The 20,729-nt window shown below is 42.4% G+C and overlaps 1 protein-coding gene across 2 annotated transcripts in view; it reads right to left on the bottom strand.

The window, feature by feature from the left end:
* The window catches only part of axin1 (axin 1), a 126,311-nt gene that overhangs the window by 60,235 nt on the left and 45,347 nt on the right, over window positions 1–20,729 (bottom strand). For both annotated transcript variants that reach the window (XM_055651703.1, XM_055651704.1), the window contains exon 3: window positions 20,187–20,327. In XM_055651703.1, the coding sequence (XP_055507678.1) occupies window positions 20,187–20,327 (141 nt within the window). The remainder of the gene's footprint in view (window positions 1–20,186; window positions 20,328–20,729) is intronic.

Genomic DNA, 20,729 nt, shown 5'->3' with positions numbered 1-20,729 from the left:
TGTCTTAATTGTCCAGATTGAGCTTGGCTCAATCAAAAAAATTCAGAACACACTAAAATCTCAAACAGCTAAAATCAAATATGATTCTGCCAAGTTGCGCCAGGATTGGCCCATTTAAATTTATATTGACCAACAATATATGTGACAGTACCAAAGACAAGAGATCTGCCTTTCAACAATACTTTGATTTCTCCCTCTGCACCTGAATCGTTGATTTCCTGACCCACAGACATTCAGTAAGGACAGGCAATAAAACATCCTCCACAATAATTCTCAACAATGGTGCCCTGCAAGGTTGCGTTCTCAGTACTTTACTAATCTACCAATCAACTCACAACTGCGGGCCAAATTCTGCTCTACCTCCATTGAGTTGGCCATACCTCAAAAAAAAGATTAGATGGATTACAGCAAGGGGATAGAGAGCAGAGTAATATGGTGATTGACCTTGTAAATGATTGATATAACACAGATCTAGAGTTTGTCATCTTTAATTAAAACACATAGTATAGCGGTACAGCAGGTTGTTAGTTTATCACTACCGCTTCCAAGACTACCTAATGTAGGAAGTGGGTGTTAATATAAAGTATACAGTAAGGTGGGGTTAATGATGCTACTCTACTACGATCGGTTCACATGCAATAACCAATCTACATCCTTCCCCGTAAAGAGTAAAGATGGTTAGGCAAAGGTAAAACACGTGGATTTAAACATACTCACGTATCTGTCAGTCGGTCTACTAATACGACCCGAACACGTACGGACAAACCCCTCTCCCTCCGTACCAGGAAAGTTAGTGGGGGAGGGAGACAGTGAAGCCGGAAGGGAGAAAGCAGCTGGGGACACTTCAGGCAACCGGTAGGGGTCTCCGACCGTGGTGGAGAACGGGACATGCTGGGACTAGTGATAGCAGCAGCAGCAGCAGCAGCAGCAGCAGAGGGTTTAAACAGCAGGGATGGAGCAAACGGATCGGCTGGAGGTGGACGAGGTTCTTTTACAGGCAGCAAGTGTTGGCGGCTCCGTCTGTACAGGACACCATCGGCGTTGACAAGGTAGGAGCGGGGTTGCTTAGACGAGCCGACAATGAAACCCAGATGGGAATGTCCCACAACAGTCTGCAATAGCGGCTTCAGTGGTTTACTGGACTTGTCATAAGAGCGTTTCTGGATGTTGTGTTTCTCCTGAATGCGCTTCTGGACCGCGGCTGGTTTAAACACCTGTGGCATCAGTTTCCGCTGGGCAATTGGTATCAGAGGTAGTGTTGTCCGAGACATCAGGCGTTGAACTGGTGAGTCTAGGACCCCGTCTCTGGAGATGTTTCTAAGGTTTAAAAGGTCGAGATAAACATCTGACTTGGCCAAGTGGGAGCGTTCCATTAGTTGTTTTGCGCTCCTGATAGCACGTTCAGCGAGCCCGTTGCTTTGAGGGTATTCAGGGCTGCTTGTGACATGGTGGAAGTTCCATCGGTTGGCAAAGTGTTTGAATGAGTGACTGGTAAATTGTCTTCCGTTGTCAGTTTGCAGGTGAACTTGTGTGCCGAATATGGAAAAGTGTCTCTAGCTTTTGAATAACCATGTCGGATGTGATGGTGGGCAGTAAATCGAGTTCGAACCAGTTGGAGTAGGAGTCAACTAGGACTAGGTAGTGTTTACTGTGCCCTGTCCAGAATACACTTGAGGTTGTTGTCGTGCTCCGCTATGTCCTTCCCATAAACCAGGATGTCATCTACGATGATGGCACACAGGAGGCCTGTGAACAGCTGCTCCATGGTTCTTTGAAAAACTTTGCTGGCCGAGTTGATGCCGTATGGCAATCTAAGAAATTTGAATCTGCCAAATGGTGTAGCAAACATAGTGAGGTTCGAGGACTCGTCATCTAGGGGTATCTACCAGAACAAGCTTTTTGCGTCCAATGCAGAAAACACTGTCGCGCGCCCGATTTGTGCCGCGACGTCCTCAACAGTCCTCATCGGATAGCGTGGGCGCTTGATGGCAGTGTTTAGGTCTCTTGGATTGATGCACACGCGGAGTTCGTTTTTGTCTTTCTTTTGTGTGACAACCATGGTGGAGACCAAGTCTGTGGGTTCGCTGATTTCGGCTAGTACACCTATGGAGACCAAGTGTTTTTAGTTCAACCACGATTATGTCTCGCATGGCATGTGGAACGTGGTGGGGGGCACGGACTGTTGGGTCGACAGTGGGGTCAATGTCGATCTTATAGGTCACAGGCAGCTTGCCCAGCTTGCCATCGAACAGATCAGGGTAGCTTTTTATCGGGTCCTCAGATGCAAGTAACTTCAGTCGAATAAACACACGGATGCCCAGTAGTCACAGAGTCCGATTTTAGGATATAGAAAGTCATATTTCTTGTGGTGTTTTGCAGCACACATTTAAAGCTAGTTCTTCCAAGAGGATGCAGTATCCCCCCCCCCCCCCCCCCCCCCCCCCCCCAGAAGCATGTAAGGTAGAGCCATCTCTAGTCAAGGTCTCATTATTTTTTATCGTGTTGTAGACATACAGAGACATTACATTCACGCGAGCCCCAGTATCCAATTTGGCCTTCACAGGCTTGTTGTTAATTAGCATGGACACAGAGGGATCCAAAAGCTTACCAGCTGATGTAGGAGTGTATGCACAGTGGACTCTTCATACGAGCTAATTGGAACGTCCTCATGGGCAGCTTCGAGCAGGTCCTGCGAGTTTGAAAATGCTTGGTCTTGTTGCACCAGGTGCAGATTAGACGCCGAGCTGGAAGATCTGTTCCCACGGAACCTGCAGCAAACGGCGAAATGATTCATCTTCTTGCAGTAATTACATGGTTTGCCGTTTGCTGGACAGAGCATCCATCCCTTGTGGAAATAGTTACAGTTTGGACACCTTTGCGACGGCTCATTGATAAATCCCCGATAAGTCGTTTGCTGCGGTTCATTCATAAATCTTCTGTTAGCTGTCGGTGTGGCTCGTTTGTTGAAACCAGTCAAGTTTATACTCGGAGTGTCAAACTGGTCACTTAGTGGAGCCACAATCTCAGACGTGCAGCAGACATGCACAGCTTGTTCAGGGTTAAGTCAGCATTCCGTAATAACTCAGTCTTTAGCTTTTGATCGGTTATGCCACTGACATGTTTGTCCTGGATTAATTGGTCAGACATAACCCCGAAGCGGTATTGCTGAGCTATATTTCAAATCACAGATAAATCTTTCAACAGGCTCATCGGGAAGCTGATGTCTCGCGAAGAATTTTGCTCTTTCTAAGATACGGTTTGAGGGTAGGTCGCATAGTTCCCGGAATTTACGCAGTAAGACATTGGGGTCATGCACAGTCTCAGCAGGTACAACTATCTGGTCGTTGTTGTCAAGAACGGCTTGCGCAAAGTCGAAAGTCTGCGCTCTCATCAGAGCCTCTGGCCTCCACCAGGTTTAGTAGAAGCGAAGCTTTGACCGCATCTGGTTAATTGCGATGGACGATTGTTGTGTATTTGGGTGCTTGGAACAGACTTAAAATAACACTCAGACACGGGAGTACACTAACAAGCTTCTTTATTCCAGGACGCCACCTTAAGTCTCCTTTGCACATGCGTCCTTGCACAAGACATCAAATATGCTAATTATATCATACCCAACACTCCTCCCCCTTTAACTTGGAGGCAGGTAACACCATTTCTATTACATACACCGCAACGGTGTTGATATAGTGTTCGTAGTCGATCTCGAAGAGCCTCCATCATTCTCTGATGTCCAAATCGAAGATGAGCTGCACTGGCTTGCGGCACGAGTGAGCCATGGTGATACAAATAAAAACTGATAAAACGCAAATAAAACCCGATATACAGATGCTGTGGGTCACTTCACGTTGACTGACACCATGTAAATGATTGATATAACACATATCTAGAGTTTAAGTCATCTTTAATTGTAATACATAGTATAGCGGTACAGCAGGTTGTTAGTTCATCACTACCGCTTCCAAGACTACCTAATGTAGGAAGTGGGCGTTAACATAAAGTATATAGTAAGGTGGGGGTTAATTATGCTACTCTACTATGATTGGTTCACATGCAATGACCAATCTACAGACCTATTGCCATTATTTTTGAAGACAAGATAATCAAACATATGATTGCTGATGTTGGGGTTGGTCAAGGAAGGAAAACAGGATTTGAAGATAAAATGAGGCTGCAAAGGGATCTAGATTAATCAAGTGCACAAAGATCTGGCAAATTAAGTATGTGGGAAATTTTGAAATTCTTCGTTTTGGTAAGAACAATAATAGGTATAAGATTGCACAGATATGAATTGCAGAGAGATCTAGGTGCCCTAGTGCATTTGAAAAGGGCTAACAAGAAATTAGGAAAGCTAACTACCATTTATACTTGGAAATTGGATATAAATTTGGCAGATTGTGCTTCATTTATACAGGTCATTGGTGAGAGCAATTCAGAGGCATTAAGTACATGATTGGTCCTACGGAATGATGCAAGTCCATTGGAAGCAATTGAGAGATTCAATACATCAGTGGACAGGATTCTGGTTAGAATTCCTTGTTTCTACATCTTAACACCATATCACAATGACTTTGCCTGTTATCTTGCATTGTCTAAGTGCCCCAGAGCCATTAATTTTCAGCTCAAACATTTTTGTGATGACATACAAATATGGTTATACATGGTTTAACTGGCATACATTTCATTACTTTCACGGGATCCCTGCGATTTCTCAGAATTTTAGCTTCAGTTAATACTTTTAATGTCATGCCAGTGTAATACGACATTATATATTAATCTAGGTCGTTGAGCTTTGCATTCATTTCGCATTTAGAGATAACTAGTTTTCTCTAACAATTACTTTGCACGATCTACATCCATGGAGTAGGTGTAGCAGAAATACAAACATTCGAACAAGTCATTCCTCCAAACTTTGATATCAATTGAGCACACTGGCAGAGCAAAACCAAAAAGTTTGCTTTATGAAAAAAAACTTGGGTTATCTTTCTTAAATCTTTTAAATATTTACATGCTGCATTAAGGACTATGGTTTCTCATTTTTTATGATCAAGGACAATATCCAAAGCAAAGTTTGATACTTAATACTTTGATACTTAAATTTAGACACATTATTGGTTTTACGATCACCATAGTTTGGGGCCCCATATCTGAGGAGGGATGTATTGGAGAGAGTCCAGTGGAGGTTAACAAGAAATAGGAATTTTTTCCTATACAAGAATGAAACTGGGGAATATTGGGTTAACATACGAGGAGCGTTTGATGGTTCTGGGCCTGTACTTGCTGGAATTTAGAAGGATGTGGCGGGGGAACTCATTGAAACCTTCTGAATAATAAAAGGCCTGCACAGAGTGGCTGTGGAGAGTGTAGGAAAGAACTGCAGCTGCTGGTTTAAACCGAAGGTGGTGGCTTCGGGTCAAGACATTTCTTCAGTCTGAAGGGTCTCAACCCGAAATGTCACCCATTCTTTCTCTACAGAGATGCTGCCTGTCCCACTGGTTACTCCAGCATTTTGTGGATGTGGAGAGGAAGTTTTCAGCAGTGGAAAGTCAAGTACCAGAGAGCACAGCCTCAGATTAAAAGGATTTACTTGAGAATGGAGAAGAGGAGGAATTTCTTTAGCCAGAGGGTGATGAATCTGTGGAATTCATTGCCACAGACAAGTTCAGGTTCAAGTTACATTTATTGTTACATGCACCAATTGGTAAAGTGAGATTTGAGAACATACAGCCTAAAAAGAGCACAATACATAATAGAATTTAACATGAACCCCACAGCAGAATCAACATTTCCCACTGTGAGGGAAGGCACTAAAGTTCAGTCATCTTCCTCTTTGTTCACCCATGGTCGGGACCTTTGAGCCCACCGCAGTCGCCGCTACGGGCGGCCCGATGATCAGGCCCTCCCCCCCGGTTGATCGGGGCTCTGGCATCGGAACGGAAGAACACTCAGCGGCTTGGAGTTTCTGAATCGGCCGCATCCTACAGGAGACCGCAGTTCCCGAAGTCCATAGGCCGAGCTGGGCGGAGATTCAATACTGGCGACCCACGGCAAAGTAGGTCCAGGTTTCTGCAATGTTAAAGTCAGCACCGCCCGCGCCTGGAAGCTCCGCAAACCACAGCTCCACGGTGTTAAATTCAGCAGGCCCAACAATCCGGAGCTTCAACAGGCGATCCCCGGTAAGGCATCGTCCCATTCTGCGATGGAATTCAGTTCTGTGCCGCTGCTGAAACTCTGGCACCGCGGTCTCCGGCAGGAAAGGCCGCGCCAATCCAGTTGGTAGGCTGCGGGGGGAGGGGGCGATGATGCAACTCGGAGAAAAGACGCATCTCCGTCCAGGTAAGTGACTAGGAAACGGTTTCCCCCTATTACCCCCACATATAAAAGACTAAAAAACCTTTAAAACATACTTTTTTACATAGTAAAAATAACAAAAAGGGTGAAAGGACGAACAGCTGCTGGCGAGGCTGCCACAAACAATGACGCCAACTGATGGACAGTGATAGAGGCCAAGTTATTGGGTATTTTTAAAGCAGAGATCAATAGGTTCTTGATTAGTAAGGGTGTACGATATGGTGTATCACTCAAGTCTTCTTTGAGGATCACCACGTTGAAGATTTTATCCAAGATCCTGAAAAGTTAATGTCAGGAGCAATGGGCCTGGCAGGACCTCCTGTACTGGGTAGGATTAGAGGGAGCAAAGCCCTGCATAAGGTGACAACCTCTATGGTGAAACAGGTGGAGAATGGTGGCTGGGCAGCAGGTGGAGCACCACAAAATCTGAGAAGGTGGAAGGGAGAGACTTCCAACCATCGTGGAATTCATGCCATTGAGCCCAGGTCTGACTTTGGAAAGGACCTTTCGGTGGCTCTCCAAGCGCAAGCCTCCCCACATTAAAAGATGTCACGCAGAGCCATCCACCTGAAGGGACATAACATCTGCTATCCTGGAATAAAGTGGCTACAAGATTGGCTTTTTGAACCATCTTAAGACCCACAGGGGGACATTCATGCTCTACTCCAAGTGATCATTGATGCTGATGATTACCCAAGTGGTAGAATTACATTCTTCCTTGCGAATGGACAGTATTTTATATTCACACCATACAACTTGAAGATTATGGAAAAGCTTTCAATAAGCAGGAGTGCCCACTTTCTACCATCATTCCAGTATGTGGTCCCATTAATTTAATGAATCCCTTGGTCAGCGATGACAGTAACATCACTCCAAATCCACCCTCCATCCTATTTAAGATGTCAATGAAGGCTCATTTGGCAACGGTAATGCTACTGAATGTTAAAGAGGGATGTTAAGACTCTTTATCGAAATGGTCATTATGTAGTAATTATAAGATACAAAATATTACTTGATGTGCAACTGCAAATATATGATTTTCTTTTACATCGGTTGGAAGCTGCATACTTTATCTCGTTGCACTAACGTGCAATGACATTAAAAGATATTATTAGTATTTTTATTCTTCCAGGCTTTGCTGCCCTCTTCGGCTACTGTTACATATCTGGAAGAATAGTATAGAACAAACATCCCTATATTTTTTCCTTTTAATGATGGGAGCTCAATGAAGCAGCAGTTGGAGCTTAGAACATTGCCCCAAGAAACTCCTGCAGAAATACCCTGAGCAGTCATGATCGTCCCCAAACTATCAGCAGTCTTCACATACAATTCCAACCACTGGAGAATATTTCCTTTTATTCTCTTTGACATGGCTGGGTAGATACCAATGTTGTACTGTAATGATACAGGTGGTGACTATAAGGCAGGTTTTCAATCACAGAAGCATGCTGTCATGGCTCAATTTTTGCTGCATCTGGTTCTTTATCGGTTTAGGTTTATTATTGTAGTGTGCACCAAGATGAAGTGAAAAGCTTTTGTTTGCATGCTATCCAGTCAAATTGGATAATACTATACACATATAATCCAGCTGAACACAAAAGCAACATGTAGAACAAACAAAAAATACCTGTGTGCACATTAGAGTTTCTCAACAGGGGGTAGGCTGGAAAATCTGAACTGTACGCTATCTTATGGAATGACTGTTCAGAAATCTGGTAACAGAGAGGATGTAGTTATTCCAGAGTCTGGTGGTACCCACTTTCAAACTTTTGAAAAGTGTTGACGGGAACAGTTAGAAGGAATGACCCGAGTGAAAAAAGTCCTTAATTATGGTCGCTTTCCCGAGGCAGAGTGAAAAGTAGATGGAGCCAATGGTGGGGAGTTTGGTGTGTGTGATGGACTGGGCTATATCTACAATTCTCAGCAATTTCTTTGATCTTGGACTGAGCTGTGCCCAACCTTTGCAGCGATTCAATGTGACGGCATGTTTTCAACAGAGCACCTATAGAGGTTGGTAAGAGACATTGGACACAAGCCAAATTTTCCCAGTCTCTTGAGGAAGTTGAGACGTGGGTTTGCTTTTTTGGCTGTAGCTTCAATGTGGTCGGTCCAGGACAGATTGTTGATATTACCTATGTCAAGGAATGTGAAGCTTTGAGCCATTTCCACTTCAGCACCATCGATGCTGATTGTGGTTTGTACACCACCATACTTCCAGAAGTTGATAACTGGCTCTTAGGTGTTGACTCCTATGTCCAGGAGTTTGGATGGGCTTAAGGAGTTGAAGGCAAAGGTGTAGTCAACAAATAAGAATCTGATGTAGATATTCTTGTTATGTAGGTGTTAGAGATGAGTGTAGGGCTAGGGATACAGCATCTGCTGAGGACCTGTTGTGAAGGTAGGCAAACTGCAGTAGACCAAGACAGACTGGGAGCTGAGTTGATGTGCGCCATCACAAGTCAAAGCACTTCATGATGGTGGATGTCAGGGGCACTGGATGGAAAGTTAAGGCATGCTTCCATCCTTTCCTTTGGCACAGGGATTACAGTGATCATCTTAAAGCAGGTAGGGACCACAGAATGGAGTCGGGGAGGTTGAAGATATTGATCACTACATCTGCAAGCTGGTCCTCGAGGGCCGAGGACTCCTCCTGTGCTAGTTGCTTTCCGGAGATTCACTCCTAGAAAAGCTAGTCTTACATCTGGCACAATGTCCCTCAGGCCATCAGATTATTCAACACACTCAAGAAAATTCCATGAACATTTAACTTTAACTCAATGTCTGCAGTATGCTATTTGCACTTTTCTATATTGCACCTTTATTATTGCACTTTAATAACATACCTCAAAATTTTACTACAGTCTGGCACACTGTGAATATTTTAAATAATGTATATTGCCTATCTTATTGGTATATTGTCTGTCTGTGTTATAAATATTATTTGCACATTTGGAGTAACATTTGGGGAAACGCAATTTCAATCTAATTTATTTGAATTGACAATAAAGTTTACTTTGAACTTTGAACGTCCATTGGTACATATGCACCCAAGGCTAATGCATGGGTGACATCTATCCATCGATGTTCTGTTTAAACCAAACATAGAATGCATGAGCTCATCACTGAGAGACAAGTTGTTGCCAGTCATACTGTCCGACTTCATTTTATAGTGCGTTATAACACTCAGGACAATCAATGGGCATCCGTGTCGCTGTCTCTGGACTCAAGCTTGATCCGGAATTCTGTCTTGCCATCCCTGATGGCTTTGAAGGTTATAAATAGATTTCTTGTATTGCTCAGGGTTCATTATATCCAGTTGAGTAAATCAAATTGAGTGAACTAATTAGGTAGAGAATACAAGAGAAGGCCTAAACAAATCATATATGTAAAAGTGCCACATTTTAAAACCAAAATCAATTCACAGTTAAAGCAAATCGCATTTAGAACAGCCAAACAGCACATCTTGACTTGCACATAAAAGTTGAATCATGGTGTAAAATAGGTTCTTTATGTTTTTGTTCTTAACAACCAAATGCAAAATGATCAAGTCAATTCCTTCAATGAAATTTAAAACAAACAGTAATTACATAAAATATAGTGGGAAGCAACTAAATTTGTAGTACAACTTGATAAAAGTCCATTCAAAAATGTAAAAAGAGCCAAAAAAATCCAGAGATATAATTAATACTTTCAGTTTAAGTTGCCACTTATGTTGCCTACTATGTACAAATATTTAAGCTCACTTTCTACTTATTTCAGATCCATGCATTTACAAGAAGTTTCTTTGCCTGTCTGTGTGGGATAGAAGAGACTACAATTGATCAGTTGAATTGATAAAGGTTTGCTTGATTGACATTAATCTGACAAAGTAGACCACCAAGTGACTGACACCGAACATAGTATTTTCTCATTTTGTTACATCTGACCACAGGATGTGGAGACACGATTGGCTGACTCTGATTTCCTCAGTCATTGAACCAGCGGTTATGTTTAAAGTGCTAACTAGCCACTGTCCTAATGCACCCCATCCCCCACTGACACCACAAAATGGATGTGCAACAAATCTAATGAAAGGATCCTTTCCACAATAACACAAATTGTGACAAATTAATCATTGAAAGCATTTGAGGAAACATCTTCAATGACTAGGCTCACAAATATAGAAATTCTACAGCCAGGTGCCAAAAGACCCAATAGGAAATAATTCAAAAATTGTAAATCAATTTAAAAATACACTAATTATATCTAGTTTATTTCCAAATCACCACCACCTTAAGGTCAACAGGATTAAGCAAAATACGAGCCATGCCAGTGATTCACACTGGGATGCAAGATGAATTGAAGCTGTTTGAAGGCGAGGCGACATTAAAGGCTGGTAAACAAGCATATGGCATTTTTAACTACAAATACAGGCATGATTGTGTAAACGTGTAATCTTTACAAAAAAAGAGAAAACAGAGCTGGAGTGTTAGAAACATAGAAATTAGGTGCAGGAGGAGGCCGTTCGGCCCTTCAAGCCAGCACCGCCATTCATTGTGATCATGGCTAATCGTCCCCTATCAATAACCCGTGCCTGCCTTCTCCCCATATCCCTTGACTCCACTAGCCCCCAGAGCTCTATCTAACTCCCTCTTAAATCCATCCAGTGATTTGGCCTCCACTGCCGTCTGTGGCAGGGAATTCCATAAATTCACAACTCTCTGGGTGAAAAAGTTTTTTCTCACCTCAGTCTTAAATTACCTCCCCTTTATTCTAAGACTGTGGCCCCTGGTTCTGGACTCGCACAACATTGGGAACATTTTTCCTGCATCTAGCTTGTCCAGTCCTTTTATAGTTTTATATGGTTCTATACAATCCCCCCTCATCCTTCTAAACTCCAGTGAATACAAGCCTAGTCTTTTCAATCTTTCCTCATACGACAGTCCTGCCATCGCAGGGATCAATCTCGTGAACCTACGCGGTACTGCCTCAATCACAAGGATGTCCTCCCTCAAATTAGGAGACCAAAACTGTACACAATACTCCAGATGTGGTCTCACCAGATCCCTATAGGGTGATTTCACCAAAGGTCACTGGAGCGTGGATCCGCACCCACGTGACCAAAATTCTCAGGTGGAGGATATGCTATCCATCCGGTACATGTTAGTGGATGGGAAAAATCGCATTTTCCCACCCGTTAAAAACATAGAAAACGGCGAGGTTGAGAGCTGCAATTTACTGTGCCAGTCGGGGTGACTGTGAGGCACAGCTACCTAGATTTACAGGGAAAAAAAAGATAGCAAGTAAGGTAAATTCAAGAGGGAACTGAAGGTGCCTATCCACCGGAAGTCAGGAGCCGACAATTGCCGAGGATATTTAAAGGTCCAAAATATCGGGAAATATCGCGTTTTCCCGCTGAATTTCATCAAAAGTAAGGCATTATATACTTTTTTTATCTTTATTCATTTGTTAGATGAGAATTTTTAAAAGTGAAAAATCACTCAGTAAAAGTTCAAAATCGGCCATGGTTCTCAGGTTGGTTTTAACATGCAAAATCAAAACGCCTCTGAAGCTGCATTTACCATTTAAATAATGATAAACTATCAATGCATTTTTAAATAAATTTCACTCAGATGCAAGCTAAGGAATGTGATAATTATCAGCTGTCAGTTGGACAAAATTAGGACATTTTATTATTTCTTGTTTAAAGCCTGCACATTCACCCAAACAACTTATGTATTAATTGGGTGAATGTGCAGGCTTTAAACAAGAAATAATAAAATGTCCTAATTTTGTCCAACTGACAGCTGATAATTATCACATTCCTTAGCTTGCATCTGAGTGAAATTTATTTAAAAATGCATTGATAGTTTATCATTATTTAAATGGTAAATGCAGCTTCAGAGGCGTTTTGATTTTGCATGTTAAAACCAACCTGAGAACCATGGCCGATTTTGAACTTTTACTGAGTGATTTTTCACTTTTAAAAATTCTCATCTAACAAATGAATAAAGATAAAAAAAGTATATAATGCCTTACTTTTGATGAAATTCAGCGGGAAAACGCGATATTTCCCGATATTTTGGACCTTTAAATATCCTCGGCAATTGTCGGCTCCTGACTTCCGGTGGATAGGCACCTTCAGTTCCCTCTTGAATTTACCTTACTTGCTATCTTTTTTTTCCCCTGTAAATCTAGGTAGCTGTGCCTCACAGTCACCCCGACTGGCACAGTAAATTGCAGCTCTCAACCTCGCCGTTTTCTATGTTTTTAACGGGTGGGAAAATGCGATTTTTCCCATCCACTAACATGTACCGGATGGATAGCATATCCTCCACCTGAGAATTTTGGTCACGTGGGTGCGGATCCACGCTCCAGTGACCTTTGGTGAAATCACCCTATACAACTGCAGAAGAACCTCTTTACTCCTATACTGAAATCCTCTTGTTATGAAGGCCAACATTCCATTAGCTTTCTTCACTGCCTGCTGTACCTGTAAGCCAAATTTCAGTGACAAGGACGCCCAGGTCTCGCTACACCTCCCCTTTACCCAACCCCATTGAGATAATAATCTGTCCCCTTGTTTTTGCCACCAAAGTGGATAACCTCACATTTATCTATATTATACTGCATCTGCCACGCATCTGCCCACTCACTCAACCTGTCCAGGTCACCCTGCAACCTCCTAACATCCTCTTCACAGCTCACACTGCCACCCAACTTTGTGTCATCCGCAAACTTGCTAGTGTTGCTCCCAATTCCCTCTTCCAATTCATTAATATATATGGTAAACAGTTGCTGCCCCAACACCGAGCCTTGCGGCACTCCACTCACCACCGCATTCTGAAAAGGACCCGTTCACTCCTACTCTTTGCTTCCGGTCTGCCAACCAATTTTCTGTCCCTGTCAACACCCTACCCCCAAAACCATGTGCTCTAATTTTAGTCACCAGTCTCCCGTGCAGGACCGTATCAAAGGCTTTCTGAAAGTCTAGATGCACTACATCCACGGGCACCCCTTCATCCATTTTACTTGTCACATCCTCAAAAAATTCCAGAAGATTAGTCAAGCATGATTTCCCTTTCATAAATCCATGTTGACTTGGCCTAATCCTTTTACTGCTATCCAAATGCCCCATTATTACCTTTTTAATAATTGACTCCAGCATCTTTCCCACCACCAAAGTCAGGCTAACGTCTGTAATTCCCCGTTTTCTCTCTCGCTCCTTTCTTGAAAAGTGGGATGACATTAGCTATCCTCCAATCCACAGGAACTGATCCTGAATCATTGAACATTGGAAAATGATCACCTATGCATCCACTATTTCTAAAGCCACCTCCCAGAGGACCCTGGGATGCAGACCATCAGGTCCAGGGGATTTATCATCCTTCAGTCCCATGGTGGCCGATTGGGAAAGGGGGAGATGCAGCGAGACCTGGGTGTCATGGTACACCAGTCATTGAAGGTAGGCATGCAGGTGCAGCAGGCAGTAAAGAAAGCGAATGGTATGTTAGCTTTCATTGCAAAAGGATTTGAGTATAGGAGCAGAGAGGTTCTACTGCAGTTGTACAGGGTCTTGGTGAGACCACACCTGGAGTATTGCGTACAGTTTTGGTCTCCAAATCTGAGGAAGGACATTATTGCCATAGAGGGAGTGCAGAGACGGTTCACCAGACTGATTCCTGGGATGTCAGGACTGTCTTATGAAGAAAGACTGGATAGACTTGGTTTATACTCTCTAGAATTTAGAAGATTGAGAGGGGATCTTATAGAAACTTACAAAATTCTTAAGGGGTTGGACAGGCTAGATGCTGGAAGATTGTTCCCGATGTTAGGGAAGTCCAGGACAAGGGGTCACAGCTTAAGGATAAAGGGGAAATCCTTTAAAACCGAGATGAGAAGAACTTTTTTCACGCAGAGAGTGGTGAATCTCTGGAACTCTCTGCCACAGAGGGTAGTTGAGGCCAGTTCATTGGCTATATTTAAGAGGGAGTTAGATGTGGCCCTTGTGGCTAAGGGGATCAGGGGGTATGCAGAGAAGGCAGGTACGGGGATACTGAGTTGGATGATCAGCCATGATCATATTGAATGGCGGTGCAGGCTCGAAGGGCCGAATGGCCTACTCCTGCACCTAATTTCTATGTTTTTATGTTTCTATTAGCCTACCCAATACTATTTCACGCCTAATGAAAATGTATTTTAGTTCCTCTACCCCCTTAGATCCTCTGTCCTCCAGCACATCTGGGAGATTGTTTGTGTCTGCCTTAGTGAAGACAGATCCGAAGTACCTATTCAACTCTTCTGCCATTTCCTTGTTGCCCATAATAATTTCACCCGTGTCTGCCTTCAAGGGACCCACATTTGACTTTGCTACTATTTTTCCCTAAACATATCTAATGAAGCTTTTACTGTCCTTCTTTATATTCCTGGCCAGCTTCCCTTCGTACTTCATCTTTTCAGCCCGTATTGCCCGTTTTGTATTGCCTGTTGCCCTATGAAAGTTTCCCAATCCTCTGGCTTCCGGCTATTCTTTGCTGTGTTATACATCTTTTCTTTTAGTTTTATTCTATCCCTAACTTCTCTTGTCAGCCACGGTTGCCTCCTACTCCCCTTAGAATCTTTCTTCCTTTTTGGAATGAAATGATCCTGCGTCTTCCAGATTATGCCCAGAAATTCCTGCCATTGCTGTTCCACCGTCATTCCTGCTAGGATCCCTTTCCAGTCTACCTTGGCCAGCTCCCCTCTCATGCCTTCATAGTCCCCTTTGTTCAACTGCATCACTGACACTTTAACATTCTCATTCTCAAATTGCAGATTAAAACTAATCATATTATGATCACTACCTCCTTTACATTGAGTTCTCTTAACATATCTCGTTCATTGGACAACACTAAACCCAGAATTGCCTTTTCTCTGGTCGGCTCCATTACAAGCTGCTCTAAGAATCCATCTCGGAGGCATTCTACAACTCTCGTTCTTGGGGTCCTGAACCAACCTGATTTTCCCAGTCTACCTGCATATTGAAATCTCCCATCACCACAGTGGCATTACCATGCCAGTTTTAACTCCTGCTCCAACGTACACCCTACATCCGGATTACTATTTGGGGGTCTGGAGATAACACCCATTAGTGCCTTCACGCTTTTACAATTCCTCAACTCAATCCACAGTGACTCTACCTCATCAGTCCCTATGTCTTCCCTCGCAAGGGACTGAATTCCATCCCTCACGAGCAGAGCTACCCCCCCCCCCCCCATCTGCCCACCTGCCTGTCCTTTCTATAGGATGCATAGTTCCTGAATATTAAGTTCCCAGGCCCGATCCTCCTGCAGCCACGTCTCAGTAATCCCCACAATGTCATATCTACCAACCTCTAACTGAGCCTCATCTACTTTACTTCTTATACTTCGCGCATTCATATACAATACTTTTAATTTTTTACGCATCTCACCTTTCACATCGATCCTTATTACACTTGGCCATACGCTCCTATCCCTTTGTGAGCTTCCTTTCCCGTTAATTCTGGGGTCATTAACCATCCCTTTACTCTTTCCCCGTAACTCTGTCCTCGACTATCCCATTTGACACCCCACCCCCTTATTCAGTTTAAAACCATCCGTGTAGCAGTGGCAAACCTGCCTGCCAGAATGCTGGTCCCTCACCTGTTAAGATGCAATCCGTTCCTTTTGTACAGTTCCCCTTTACTCCAAAACAGATCCCAGTGATCTAAGAATCTAAATCCCTGCCCCCTGCACCAGTTCCTCAGCCACACATTCAGGTCCCATATATCCCTGTTCCTGCTCTCGCCAGCACGAGGAAATGGAAGCAAACCGGAGATAACAACCCTGGAGGTCCTGCTTTTCAGCATTTTTCCGAGCTCTCTAAAATCACGCTGCAGAATATTCATCCCTTTCTTTCCGACATCGTTTGTGCCGACATGCACTACCACTTCTGGCTGTTCACCTTCGCCCTCGCGGATTTTCTGCACTCTGTCCGTAACATCCTGGATCCTGACACCAGGAAGGCAACACACCATCCTCCAATCCCGTCTGTTCCCGCAGAAACCCCCGTCTGTACCCCTCACAATGAAGTCTCCAACTACAATGGCGTTGCCTCTTTTGTTTTGGCCCAACAGCCCTTTTTGCTTCGCAAGCCAGTCCTGGCCAATTCTAGGCATCTTCCTCCATGAAATGCAAAACCTTCATTCAACAGGATGGACGAGGGATTGATCAGAATTACACCAGAAATGATGTACAGCAACAGGTAGAGAAACTAAAGATGAAGATAGACACAAAATGCTGGAGTAACTCAGCAGGACAGGCAGCATCTCTGGATAGAAGGAATGGGTGACATTTCAGGTCAAGACCCTTCTTCAAAGTAAAGCCGAGGTTGTTTACCTTACAACCAGGGTGGACAAGATGAGATTTGTTCGAGGTATTCATAGTCATCAAAATGTACATCACTCCACCCACACTGGCTGTGATGCTGACCTACGCCAAGTCTATTTGTCCACCTTAGGCTTTTATCGTGTTACACCTTTCCTTTTTAAGTACCTAGCCAAACAGCTTTTAAACATTGCGATTATATCTGCCTCTGGCACCTACTCTGGCAACTCATTCAAAATAGCTAGTGTGGAAAAACTTAACCCTTCGATGGCCGTCAAATATTTTCCTTCGTCTTGGGGGAAAAAAAGACTGCAACTACCTAACTTGCCAACTTTAGCATGATTTTGCCTAATTTATGCTTCTTTTATCTATCCACCTCCTACTCCCCCGCAATAAAACTCAGATTTCTATATTCCAAGAATAAACCCACTCATTACTTGCAATATCCGGGTGAGTCTCTTCTGTACTTTATGTGCATCAACCAGAATTGTACACAATACTCTAAATACAGTTTAACCAACTTCTTTGCAAGTGAACCTCTAGGTTCCAATTCTTATACTCCATGCCTTGATCTATGAAGGCAAATATACCAAATACCTCTTTTGCTCCCCTATCCACCTTCTTCACCACTTTCAGAGAACTATGCACTTGCACCCCAAGGCCCTGCTACAATTCAACAGCAATATTCCTACCATTTCCTCTACTTTCTACCAGGATTTGACATCCCAAAATATATTACCACACTCTTCTGGTTTCAATCAACCAACTCACCACCCAACTTTCCATGTGATCTGTGCCCTGCTGTATTCTTAAACAACCTCCACTATCCACTATCTGCAACCACCAATTTTTGTATAATTTGCAAACTTGTTAATCAAAACCTCCATTCTCATCCAAGTCATTTAAATATATTGCAAGCAAAGATTACAGCACCAATCCCTGCAGTACACTACTTGTTGGAGATTTCCTGTCAGAGAAACACCCACCCAGCACGACCCTCTACCTCCCATCATCTCACCAATTTTGGATCCAGCTTGCCAACTTTATTGAAGGGTTTCAGTGGAATAAATGATAAACTTCCCCCAGAAAGGTAATTAGTTGAAAGATGCAAGCAGATAACTTGTGGGGGAAAAAATTGTTCAACAAGTTTTATTTATAGAAATTCACTGCACAGCAATATGCTATTTTCTTCGAAAAGGAAAGATATGTTGGTCTATGGTAGGGATGGTAGTAACTTAGTAGGGACCTGAATAAAGCAGCAGAAATTAATGCTGGTCAAAAATAAGTTCCCCAGGCTCATTCCAGTCTGAAGAAGGGTCTCAAACCAAAATGTCACCCATTCCTTCTCTCCAGAAATGCTGTCCCACTGCTACAGCACAAGAGATCAAATAAAGTTTTCTATCTATCTATCTATCTATCTATCTATCTATCTATCCACCTATCCATCTATCCATCTACCTACCTATCTAACCATCGGACATTACATTAAACAATGGCCTACACATTAAGATCAATTGTCCTGATGAGCTGACAAGTAAATGGCAACTGTGCTGCATGTATATATTAAAAATATATAAAATATTGCATAGACATATGTATGGAGGAACAGAGCAGAACAGTACTGCAAGGGAACAGGCCCTTCAGGTCATCATGTTTATTTTTAGTTTAGAGATACAGCATGGAAACAGGCTCTTTGGCCCACTGAAGACGTCATCCTAACCTTGATATCAAACTAATCCCATCTGCATGGTTCACATCCATTCGCTGCCTTTACGTGTCCATCTAAATGCCTCTTAAATATATTCTTCCATCATTCCAGTGTCTACCATACCTGCGTCTACCACCTCTCCAACCAGGGCATTTCAGGGACCTCTCAAAATACTTGCTTCTTAAGTCATCTTAAACCTGCCCCCCTCCCCCCTCTCACATGAAACCTCTGCTGTCAGGCGTTTGACATTTCCACCCTGGGGAAAAAGACTCTACTTCATCTATGGCTCAATTGTATACACTATCAGACTGCCCCTCGGCCTTCGACCCTTCAGAGAAAACAATCCAAAAAGTCCATATTCTCCATGTAGTTAATAATCTCCAATTCATACAAAATTCTTATGAACATCTTCTGCACCTTCTCTAAACACTCCCCATTCTTCATATAGTGTGACAACCAGAATAGCACACGATGCTCCAAATGTGCCCTAACCAAAATTTTACACAGGTGCAATGTGACTTGCCAACTTTATATTCAATACCTCAAGCAATGAAGGCTTATACTGCATGACATTATTACCACCTGATCCACTCATGTTGTCACTTGAGGCAACATGGACCAAAACCCCAAGATCCCACTGTACCACAGTGTTAAAACTTCTATTCTTTATTGGTCAAATCTCATGCATTTGCCAACCAAAACACTTCACCTCACATTAAACTCCATGTGCCATTTTGCCACCTAAATTTCTAGCTGATCGATCCTGATGTGCCATTTTTGTCTCATCTGCAAAGTTACTAATCAACCAAATCATTTATATAATGAGCAAAATACATTACATATTTACAAACAAGAGGCCTTTATGGTGAATCTTGTGAACACCACTGGTCAGAGAACTCCAGTCCGAAAAACATGCCGTCTATGACCAAGCCAAATTACCAACTTACTGTGGACCCCATGTGACTTAAGCTTCTGACCATTGGTCCCCATTTTTTTCATCTGTACACATTCATACCGATTAAACGAGATGGATATAACCCAAGTGTGCTTTTAGGTAAACAGCATGCTTGGGTAAGTCCTTAAATAGAGTCAAAGAATACAAAACTTAACAGAGCATTGAAGTTCCATACAAATGACATTTATTGTTTTTGAAATTTAATTCAAATTTTAAAACAGAGTTATTACCACCTATAACCAGAGTACACCTAACCACTGTTGTTAGAGGTTGAACAACAAGCAAGGCACTGATGATATAAAAAAGTAAAAAAACACTTCTACACAAGATGCATATTTCTTCCATACATACATGATACAATGGAAAAGGTTAGAACAAAGTTCTATGCACATTTCAACAGACTGAATAGTGATTTGGCAAAAAAAAATTCTAAGATATACTCCCAACAACTCTCTAAAAAATAAAACCAAATTGTACTTTTCATCATATGGAATTTACTTCAGTATCTTCAGCTTCTAGTATCTGAATCAAACCTGCAATACCTGTCTAACAAGCTGCTGCATAACAGCAGTTTCAACGTCACAGCACCAAAATGTGTTAATACTATTTATTACTCAGCAAAACAATATAAGATCCAAAGAAAACATTCACAATTAATTGACTATAAAGGTAGGAAATTAAGTCACATTTAAAAGAACCCTAGTAAAAAGCTATATTTTTGTTAAATTCAATATTGCACAAATGAATATCCTTCAATAATTGCACAGTAAAACATTTAAATAGCATTTTGCCATGTGAATATACTTACACACTACTGTCTGTCAGTGACATGGTATCTGCATCACTTGACATACTCTGTTGCTCACTGTCATTAGCACTTGTTGCTGGTGCCAAGGCATACCCTGTGTTCACGTAGTAAGGATTTACTGGTTCCCGCCATGAACTATGTCTGGATAAAAAAAAGAAACATAAATTAGGCAAAATCATGTTAAGCTGGAAATAATCACCTACATCCTGGGAACGCACGTAACAGTCGTCAGTGAGAGAGTGTCTTGAATATAGTTAATGTCACAATTGCATTACTAAACTTATTTTCCGAGTAAATAAAGAGTATTTATACCTTCAAGAAAAAACAGCCAGTAAGGCAAGTCTTGTACAATCGTTACAAGCATTAATTTCACATTTTACAGATTAAGTTCAAATGGCTCACAAATCCACCTCTCAAAGTTCAGATGCTCAAATGAGCCACAACTTTATCAGGAATGAAATATGGAATTTATATCTTTGGCAAAATTTAGCTTTCAACTGTACTTCATAAACATTTGTAATTTTTCTGCTGGAAGTTGAGACC

Source organism: Leucoraja erinacea, chromosome 20 (assembly GCF_028641065.1).
Source record: "Leucoraja erinacea ecotype New England chromosome 20, Leri_hhj_1, whole genome shotgun sequence".
Lineage (NCBI taxonomy): Eukaryota > Metazoa > Chordata > Chondrichthyes > Rajiformes > Rajidae > Leucoraja > Leucoraja erinaceus.
Note: the sequence above shows the minus strand (reverse complement) of the source record. Positions and strands in the feature narration are given on the sequence as shown.